We start from the raw sequence: 10,918 nt of genomic DNA, 5'->3' as shown, positions 1-10,918 counted from the left end.
GTTTTCTCATTTAATCCTCCAAAAGTTGCCTCCATGTTTAAAATTTATTTGTTTTTGTTACATGTCCGTCTTTGGGTCACAAACTTACATATTTGTAGGTACCACATTTCAACTTAATTGAGCTCAGTAGTTTCGGACCAGTTTCGGACACAGACACCCAGACGACAGTGACAGACGGACAGCCAGACGCACGACTTGCACGAGTGATCCTATAAGGGTTCCGTTTTTTCCTTTTGAGGTACGGAACCCTAAAAAAGGTATCTTCGGCCGATAGTTTTATAAAGTTTATTCAACGTACTTTATACTATGTAAAATTACCTACTTGCATAAGAAATAGTCTCATAGGACTAATAGGACAGTAATAAAAAAAACACATTAGCTCTCACTCAACACACAATTTGAAAATATGTACATATATTACACAAAACCAACTAACTTCTGTACTTATTAAAAAAAACTAGTGCCTGAAACATATTTAATTTTGATATCAGCGCCACCTATGGGCGAAGTTAATGTTCATCATACATTTGCATACGTAAGGCGCACGTGTACTCAAATCGCCTCAAAGGAAATTACCTAGATGGCGTTATGCGGCGTTTAAGTTTATATAGGAACGTAAAACGTTTACAATAAATTACTTTTATATGATAAATACATGTTTTGTATAAAACAGTAATAATATTATGATATACATAATATAAAACAAAACATCAAAAAAATTCTCCTCACGTACCTTTACAATAGTAACGTTGTAATTTCATAACTTCTCGCTAGATGTCACTAGAAGTTTAATACTCTATTACATGTTTGTCTGAATTTATGGTAAAATAACGTTCTATGTGGTACTATTTTCTAAATTTCTTATGTTTATATCATTATTTAGTGTCCTATTAGCTAATATAAATAATAATATGTTAATAAACAAATAAATGGTAGTGATCCCAAAATTTGCCCGCTTGAACATATGACGAGGTGGCCGAGTGGTTAAGGCGTTGGACTGCTAATCCAATGTGCTCTGCACGCGTGGGTTCGAATCCCATCCTCGTCGGTATTTTTTTGTAATTTCATGTCTTGGGTTTATTGATTTAGAATTTAGATATCCGGCATATTTTCCCTCGTGCGACGTGCGGCAAGATGCCTCGAAATGGTCGCTCTAAATAATGTTTGCTCTTACAATTAGTAGTTATGCCAGGATCGCACGTACCGAGTAGAGTGGTGAGACAGTAAAACGAAGTATGAAATTGTTACTCGGCCGAGTAAAAATTCCATACTTTGTTTTACTGTCTCGCCACTCTACTCGGTACGTGCGATCCTGGCATTAGTTGTTTACTTACTTACAAGGAATTGATTAGCTGTGACATAGGTAAAAAAATCGGTCAAAAGCATGTTGGGCCATGCTCAGTGTAGGGTTCCAGCACTTTGTACGTGTTTTACTAAGAAGAGAAAACCCAGAGCGATTATTTTCGAAAATATTTACTATATCAAAAAATGATTTAAGTATAACCATTTTAAAATAGACTTGAGAAATTTTAATTTTTTTGCTGTGAACATTAAAATTAAAGATGATTCTAGCTTCAGTAGCGTTGACTAATGATTGCTCAGTTCTTCAGTCAGGAATAACTCTATTATATTTTTAGACAGATTCCACGATATTCCATGTAAAGAATCTTCTTCCCTAACGGATTAAGCTAAACTTCATACTTCCACAACAATGTGCGACAAATTTATCTAGACCTGATTTCCATTATCTTATCTTACACTTGATACCCTTTATTTTTACAGTCGACCTAGCACACGGCGCTGGTCGCACCTTGCACTGATAAAGTCATTCTGCCATCGCTTTTGACGTTGGTCACATATTGTATATATTGTTTGTTCATTGATTTTTACTTTTTAATCGTTTTGCACATGGTGATGTGACGTGATCTCGAAAAGTTATATCATTATTTAGTGTGGAGTGATAAATCGAGCTTTGGTTTACTAGAACAACAGGTATCACCTCAACATATACAGCTTACAGTAACAGCTTAAAAATAATTATGCGTTTGTAGTATGTACAATTGTATACATTATATAGGTAGAATAGTATGAGGTACAACCCGTAGAAGTAGTAGGTAAGTCAGGTACCTTAATGAATAACATCAAGTAGCTACCTGCTTTGCAGAATATCGTAACATGACTCATGGGTTTATTATTTTAGTAGGCCATGTAGACGAACCAATACCAATCACTTTGTTTAAAAAACTTTAATTCAATCAATGGATTCAAAGGTAAATAGGACGCGATTAGTATAACGGTTCTAGCCTACAATTGTTATCATAACTGGAGCGAGCAAATATCATAACTTGGGCAATCGTTTGTAATCTCTATTCGAAGCTTGTACGCCTTTTTGTTTCGATATTATTATGTACTTTTGCCAAAATTGTGTACTGCTTTAGTATAACGAGTAAATAAATAAGTATGTCAAAGTATAAAACAATAGGAATACTCTGACAGATAAAACGGAGCCTCAACCACCGAAGGTAGAAATCTAATATGTTCCTGAAAACTATAGGTAGGATTTTACAACACTTATTCATTATTAAAATGATACCCCAGAAGAGATTTTAATAGAAAAATTTACGCTTAAGGCAGGACTTGAACCCGAAACGTCTGCAAACCAGCACCACAATCCACCCCATAAGCATGTATAGGTACATAAGGGAAGGATTGGAAAGATTTGCGAGGTTCTGGTAGGCTTTCGTAGATCAATTGGTTAAGAGCAATGCACGGATTGCAGATGTAGCGGTTTCAAGTCCTGAAGGAGTAAATTTTTCAATTTTTCCTTTAATATTATAATTTGTAGTATCGCTCGCAGATGTATCTGCTTGTTAAAAAAATGGGTTTGCCCCAGAAGATAGTTAATTATTAGTTCAACTATTTATTGCGAAATTAAAAATATTTAAGTCAATCTTATTACTCATAGCATAAAATAAACTCGAATGTCAAAATATAACACTAGGTAACGTTAAAACAATTCAAATGTATAATTAAGTTATACGATGTAACATCCGCGACCGCTCCCTGTTACTGATAACACCTGTAATCGCAGATGCCGAATAGAGTTCGTCATCGATTTTCTTTATCGAAAACCTCATGGGCTCATGACTACTTTTCATTTCCGCGAATTCGGAACAAAAGACAAACATTGTACTCGTAAATGAATTTGCGGATATTAAAACGGATTTTGAACAAAGCAATTCCACTTCGTTTTTGACAGTTTCAGCTCTGCAATTGCTGCAGTTACACGACCGACAAGTTGCGAAATTTGGTGACTATAATATAGCGCGATTCATAAAATTGGTAAAATGCTATGTCAAAAATTGTCCTAAAAACAAGTCGAAATTGCCTTCAATTCAGTTAACTATAAGTATTCAAGAAATAAATGTCAACCCACATTTTTACTAAGGCCTCATTTCATGTTCCTCTTTAGTCGAAACTTTGTAAGTACTTAATAAACATATTTCGATATCCACAGATCAAAATGTGGTGGCTTTTGCTGGCGGCCGTCATCGGCAGCGCCCACGGGCAGCTCACGGCGCAGACCAGCGTGGCTCCAGAACTGCGGGAGTGCTACACCGACCCCACCCTCAACCGGAACAACCTGCCCCCTGCCACGATCAGCGTGCTCGTTGATATCATACAGAAGATAGAAGATCACCCTAACGTCAACATGGACCTCAGGCAGATTGCGACTACATTACTACATACGTGAGTTCTTCATTCCATTTTTCACTTCATCCATCCACCCGATGCAAAAGCGAAAATATCTAGAAGCATCAAAAGTAACTACGAGTACTACTACTTTACTAGCCTTAAAAAAGATAATTATACATGTTTATAAGCTAAACCATTAAAGTTTGGCATATACTTTTTAACGATAACTACGAGTATAGAGACATACTCTTATACATTAGGGCATAACCTCTCCTAATAGTCTTACAAATATTATAGGTGTATAACATGTGTTTGGCGTGTTATTATAGGTACCTATCTGTCAAATCACGGTATTGACAGTATTATGTATGTATGTAACTAGGTATTGGAAGGGTCCTTCAGGAAGGTATATCCAAGAGCAGCAATGAAACACCGAGCTAGCTCAATCGCGTGTATTTCTAAACTGACATACCAAATACCAAAATGTTTAACCACCCTCTAATCGGCGCATGTAAACTTAAGTCTACCCCATATTACATATATAACAGACATAAGGTATGATGTCGATAAAATTGTCTTTAATTGCAATCAACCTTTAGGAAAAATGACTTAACACTTTTATTAAATTTGCAGGTACAGGCAAGACGGTATAGAATATCACCAGCCGGAATCTAACTTGCTCAGTTCCACCAACATATTGCCGTGGGCGGCTACATTCCATTCCTTTTATCGTCATAAGTTACTTTTGACGAAGTTGATTCCTAACAATCTCCAAGTATTTGAAAATACTACCCTCTCGTCACCACTAAAGGTAATTGATACGATGTGTATTGTACATAATCATACATAATATAGGTAATATATGTATTTTTATGTCATAACATACACTGTATGAATTTTTATACATACTTATCCTCCTAAGGCCCAAGGTCCTACCAATAGTACTTCTTCAGTTCGATGAAATCTAAACCATATTCAATAGGGAGTATTACTGCAATGTTTTGCCGCCAGAGTGCAGCACTAGTGACTTAAGTATACCATAGAGTAACTTATACATACTGTACCTTAAACTGATTTTTGACCAGTTTTCACAGACAATCAAATATGACATTGATACATCAAGGCGGTTTGTTTACAAAGGGCCACCCAACCGGGAAACGCGAAATGGAAACTCAGCTATCTGCCTCTTTATGCCTGCGAACACGCAAGAGTGATAGAGAGGTTAGTTAGATAATAAAATCTCGACTCTCTCGTTTGCGGTAGACCCTTAGATTGTGACTTATTGTGGGAGTGGCGCCCCCTACGCAGACTTTCGCGTAATATTCCCTATTGCATTCCCAGTTGCATTTGTTTCGTTTAATTTTCACACAAACAAATATCAACTCTATTCCCTGCATTGTAGGTTCAAATTTCAGTGGCATATGTTGGGTTTTTCATTTGTATTACTGGGCCTTGGAGGTTATGACTTGCTTTCTATTCGTAACATTTCACTACATTCGTTTCTACATTCTGCGTATTCTACATTCGTTTATAACTATTTGTACTTAACATGACCTGTTGACCTGGAGGTCAAGGTGAAGGGATGGATCCCTCTACATTAACTTTTCCACTAAGTACCTATGTATTTAATTAATTAATTCTCACGATTCGATTGTAAAATGCATAACTAAACTTATTTTCAGTGCGCAATTCATGCCATGATCTCCACAACTGTGGATGCAAGACTTCATGGAAATGGAAATTGCAATGAGTTCTCTCAGTACCGTGCCCTCAGGACAGCACGACAGGTTTCCGAAGATTTCGACGCAGACGTCGAAATTATAGACCCTGTCTTACTGTACGTGTACCTAGATATCAACTATTGATGAGTAAATCTGCATTGTGTTTCATAATCTAATTAGGTATGCAACTTTTTTGTTTTTCTAGAAATACTAAGAACAAGATCGGCCAAATGAGACAATACAATCCGAAGAACGATGTTGAGTACAACAATTTTAGCGGCAGCAAATCTGAACGTCAACTACTTGGAGAAAGCTTGTGTCCCATACTGGTTGGTGTAGTTAAGACTACCTGGGGAGAAGTTTCTGCTGGAAACCTAATTGCTGGAATTGCTGCTGGTTCGGAGTCACAACGTGTTGCGACTCAGGAGTTATCAAAGGGTTCAGTGCTTAACTACCCGAATGCCCAACAAACTGTTTCATCTATATATGCGGCAACATTATCAGGTATGTACCTAAATGAGCACAGCACAACCAAGACTGCCGCTTATACAGACACAGTTAACCGTCTGTTAAGTCAGTTAAGCGGTAGAAAAAGCATTCTTGTTTCGACCATGGATTAACAAGCGTTAAATGTATGTTAACAGGGGACTTAGCTGAAGCAGTTTTGATCCAAGGAACCGAGAGAGGAAGTGCCTCAATTTCCATTGGAGCAACGGGTTACTGGAACAGTACGCAGGCGCCTAAATACTACATGCTGCGCTCTCGTCAAAACATCGAAATGACGGACCCTGAAATCCGTGGCGACGTAGACGGTTTTATTTTGGGCCTTAATTTAAATACGCCCCTCGGAACATACAGTTCCTTGAAACTGTCACAATTAATCGACATGTACTACTCAAATGTAAGTAAAATATGTTTCAAATATCCACCTAGCATTAGGTCCTGTATAACTTAACTTTACCCATGATTACGTAATGTTTATGGTGGCGTAAGAGGCATACATATGTAGTTTTGCAAGGGTTAAAAAAAACTATCGTGCTATCTCTTTATAATGCCAACCGATTCCACTTATCAAACCTTATGTTTTTTCATCTAAAACCTATATATAGAAATCTTATCTGTTTACAGAACGGAGTCTTCAATCGTGGCTTTAGAGCATGCAACCGTCGATCACTAATGCAGGAGTACATCACAGCAGCAAACTTAGTACCGGAAGCATACACCTTCGCAGCGGCGTTAGATACACAAATACCTTTGAGAGGAACTATCACCGGAGGATTCGACGACTTGGTCAACAGCGCCGTTACCAACTTCCAGAGTTATGCCTGTTAGTCTCGGAAGTTAATAATTACATTTCATATAATTTACCGTGTAATTCGATTGTTTATTCGTAACGATCGCCTAGAACATAATATTTAACTTTTTCTGCTGTTTAAATTTCTGCTGTTTTTTAATACACGTTACTCTTAAACCGTTCTAAAAGTGTGGTACCTACGTTAATAACCACCAGGGGTTCGCCAGCGATCGTAAAGGGTTCCGCGAAAAGTACCAATAACTAGATTTTCTTAAATACAAATTTGTTGCTTTGTTGTCAGATGGTTTGTGAGATTGAGAAAACCTGTCTTAAGCTATTTTACACGGTTCCTTAAAAGTCCCTTTGACTCCACTCTTCTTTTATACGGGTAGTTTTTTAAGTGCGATGAAGAGAGTAGTAATGTTTTCTTAATTTTACAGCTTCTACCATGAATGACCTGAACTGTGCCAGCACCGATACCGTTGCATCAGGCCATAATTATCGTGTAAAGACAAACCTTTACCTGGTACTGGACGCCGCTTGGCAGTATGAGGTCATCTACCCGGCAGTGTCTTACCTCTTGGACTCCATAGAAGTCGGCAAATTTGGCTCCAGTGTGACACTACTGAATGCCTTTGACGGTCAAGTTGTGATCAACACGACTTGGTCTTTGGCAGACTTCCATTCTGAATACACTCTTGCCAAACACCAATCAAGTATGTATTAACTAATTATTTTGTAACATAGGTAATTGTTAGACCCAATTTTAATTTTGCCACCTTTCCATAGTGTTCACGGGGGTAAACTTGGAGAATACATTCACAAATATCCGTACGTTTATGCAAGAGAAAATGGAAAATGAAACTTTGCACAATTACGTTGGCGGTAACTCGTCGGTGCTTCTGTTCTTGTTGAACACCGGGAACCTGCAGAACAATGACTTAGTTTGGGAACAAGCACGTATTTTGAACGAAACTGTGCCTGGTAAGATTTTTAGAATACCAAACTATGTAAAGTAACTAGTAAATATAATAGTGTAATGTATAATACTCTGGCCCTGAAAAGAGGTAGGTACAAGTCTCACGCAGCTCAGGTGTACCTAAAAGAGCACAACTGTTGCATATAGAATTTACTATTTTTCACATGTACTACCTGAGATTTTCACTAGAGCCCACTTATCGCTTTTATGTTGTTTTCGTACGGCTAGATTTTCTTCTTCCGCTTATGTTACACATGTCCAGATAAGAATAGATCTTGACTATACCTTTAATAATTATTGCAGCAATCCTTATGATCTTTTATGTTCATGTAATTTTAATTTTCAGACTTGAGGATTCTATTTGCAACTTCGACGAATCAATTCGATAACCTGTGGAACTTAGTCCGCGATATGCACCAGGATATCCATACAATTTCCCTGACAACCACTGTTAACCACATTGAAGCTTTTGCTCCTACGCTAAATCGTATTCAACAAGGTAAACGTTTTTGCTTAAAATACTAGCAGGTTTTAACCTTCTTTTAAATATAAATATAAAACTGTTCAGTTATAAAAAATATACAATAGCTATTTGAACACCGTTCCTTCAATAGTTCCCATGATAACTGTATTGGATTTCATTAATATAAAAGATTAATTTTGTTTTAGCATACATTAAGTAGAGAGTAATGATTATGGTTACCTATTACCTACCTATAATGTTTCAGTCGGAAGAAGAATAATCAATCCCCTCTGCGGAGCGAGATTCCCCAACGGCGTGAACTCGGGAAGCAGAAGTTTCGACGATTACGTGGAGCCTGGCTACATCAACTACTACTCCATCCATCCCAACTACTTCTACACCGACGACGAGAACAGGAGGCTTCGTATCGCGCGGACAGGAGCCGGCGTGGGTGCCCTTATTATTTGCCACTCGCGGACTGTTACTCAACCAAGGCAAGTGATTAATTTTTTTTTCTAAACTGTTTAGACGACAACGGTTTCACTCACTTGAATTTTTAGTCGCTATTGGCGACATGTTTCGGCCCCTCGCGAAATTCAAGCGAGTGAAACCGTTGTCGTCTAAATAGTTTAAAATATGTCTCACATTAATAACATCGACAATTTTTTTCTATTGAATTTCGGCACTGGCTGCATATTTTTTTGTAAAAAGGTTGTTGTGTTTTGTACCTTTATTGATAAACAAAAAACGTTCTAATTATATTATATCATTAACTTCTTAACTTTAAACATAACAATAATTCGCAATATATTGCGTCTTAGATTAAACTTTAAAGTGTTCTAAATATCAAAACACAAGTTGTTTTAAATAATACCTAATACTCGTATTATGTTAACCCACATCATTTTTTCAATACGTAGGTACTTACCAAAGATGTCAACTTAAATCGTCAATTGTATCGTAAATGTTGTTCAGTTTGAGGACTAATACAGGCTGTATGTACAGTTTAATTTATTGCTCTTGTTACAGGGCCCACCCGGTATATCATTATACCTATGTGTAATCCATAATATCTATACGTATTATTTCAGACAAAATGGCACAGAATTAGGTCTAGATGAGAACGCAATCACGTGCCAAACCATTGCCAACACCGGCAACGTGGAGATCAGCATGCGCAACCTTTGCGACGACTACTACACCGTCAACTCCTGCCCGTTCCTCTACGTCTCCGTGCAGTCCACCACCACCAGCGTGTCTGCCTTCACTGCCACTTGCACAGGTAACTTGACGCAATTTCATTTGGTGCATTCAAATGTTCCATTACAGTTGTAAAACGCATTTTTTCAGCCCCCGACTCAAATAGATGTTTGACGCCAATGTCTGTCTGGCTGTGTGTGCCTGTCAGTGGCAACGCAGTTCTCCAATCTCCAACTGATGGACCGATATCGATGCGGTTTTTGCTAAAAGCGAGTTTCCATGCGGTGGTTCTTAGCTATGTGTGATAGAAATCGATCCAGCAGTTTGAAGAGTATCAGCTCTTATCCAAAATAATGTAAGGCATTTTTGGCATAACATTAATTTTCTGGCACGTAGCGTAGAGGGTTTTTTTAATAGGTATTTACGATCCCCTCTCTCAATCCCGGTAAAAATAATTTAGCTATTGTTTAAATGTTTTTCATTCCACAGAAGCAGCGTGTAGATTCCCGTACAACGTGAGGTATTCCGTGCAGATCGAAAGCTTCGGCTGCTACAGCAGCTCGACCAGCATCGCCGCAAGCCTCTTAATGGTCATCTCTGCCCTTGTCATCAATTTGTTCAGATCGTCTTAGATTGAACTTACATTTGTATGCGTTTTAGTTCTATTTAATACATTTTGAACTATCTAGATGGTACTAGATTAAGTGAATTTAAATTATATTAGTCATCTTATTACTAAGCTGCCATATTTGATTGCTTTAAGCAACAAGGAATTGCAATTTTCGAACTAGTCGTTTGACTACTAACTCCCATCCCACCTAAGAGTTGTATTTATAACAATACTTACTGATAATGTACATTATGACAATGCCTTTAGCTTTATTTTTAACTGCCTTATATAATACGTACGAATTGTAATAAATAATATAATAAGTTGTTTGTTAGAAAAATAATTTATTATAAGTATATACTTAATAATTAGGATTGTTTATTTCAACAGGGTAGCAAATCGTGTCAATAAAATACATACCTACATAATATGTCAAATACTAAATAACTGATGTAAAATATTACATATGTCATTTAAATCTATGTTTTATACAAAAATAAACTATTTTTAGTAAATTTACTGTTTTTTTTTTACTTAAATTTCATAGAAGGAGGAAGTTATGCTATTTCTTGTGGTAAATATTCAAATCGCCTCAATAATTCTGCAAGTATCTAAACATAATCTGTTGATATACCCTTTTGTTTAATTAATATAATTATATGGGGGGATAACGAGCAGATGAATCACCTGGTGGTAAGCGATTACCGCCGCTCATGGACACCCGCAATATCAGAGGGGTTGTAAGACTTGTAAGCTCTTTCCTAGAAGGTCGTAGGTAAGTAGCGGTCCGGAAATTTAGCTATGCGAGGCAGGAAGTTTCTGGAGAAACGCACAGTTGAGGACTACCAACTATTTACAGTTTGATAAATCGTTTATTTTGAGTAGGTACTCGGTGATAATCTTTTTGCTTACCCTTATTATCTGTGCAATTAAGTAGAGTTAAGTAGATTCTGTG

General features: G+C 37.1%; 1 protein-coding gene and 1 non-coding gene across 2 annotated transcripts; both read left to right on the top strand.

Annotated features, from left to right (window-relative positions):
- The first annotated feature begins 966 nt into the window (after positions 1 to 966).
- Trnas-gcu (transfer RNA serine (anticodon GCU)) lies at positions 967 to 1,048 on the top strand. Its single transcript has one exon. It is a non-coding gene; the product is annotated as a tRNA-Ser (tRNA).
- Positions 1,049 to 1,899: 851 nt separating this feature from the next.
- Positions 1,900 to 10,211, top strand: LOC134647225 (uncharacterized). Its single transcript, XM_063501463.1, has 13 exons — positions 1,900 to 1,992; positions 3,518 to 3,750; positions 4,330 to 4,507; positions 5,379 to 5,533; positions 5,623 to 5,921; positions 6,062 to 6,318; positions 6,546 to 6,744; positions 7,152 to 7,427; positions 7,501 to 7,695; positions 8,037 to 8,189; positions 8,419 to 8,647; positions 9,245 to 9,435; positions 9,843 to 10,211. Exons 2-13 carry the CDS (start codon positions 3,524 to 3,526, stop codon positions 9,983 to 9,985), a joined length of 2,502 nt encoding a protein of 833 aa, XP_063357533.1. The 5' UTR covers positions 1,900 to 1,992; positions 3,518 to 3,523; the 3' UTR covers positions 9,986 to 10,211.
- The last annotated feature ends 707 nt before the right edge of the window (positions 10,212 to 10,918 follow it).

This window comes from Cydia amplana, chromosome 4 (assembly GCF_948474715.1).
Source record: "Cydia amplana chromosome 4, ilCydAmpl1.1, whole genome shotgun sequence".
NCBI classification, from domain to species: Eukaryota; Metazoa; Arthropoda; class Insecta; order Lepidoptera; family Tortricidae; genus Cydia; species Cydia amplana.
The sequence above is the reverse complement of the archived record's forward strand: the minus strand, read 5'-3'. Positions and strand labels throughout refer to the sequence as shown.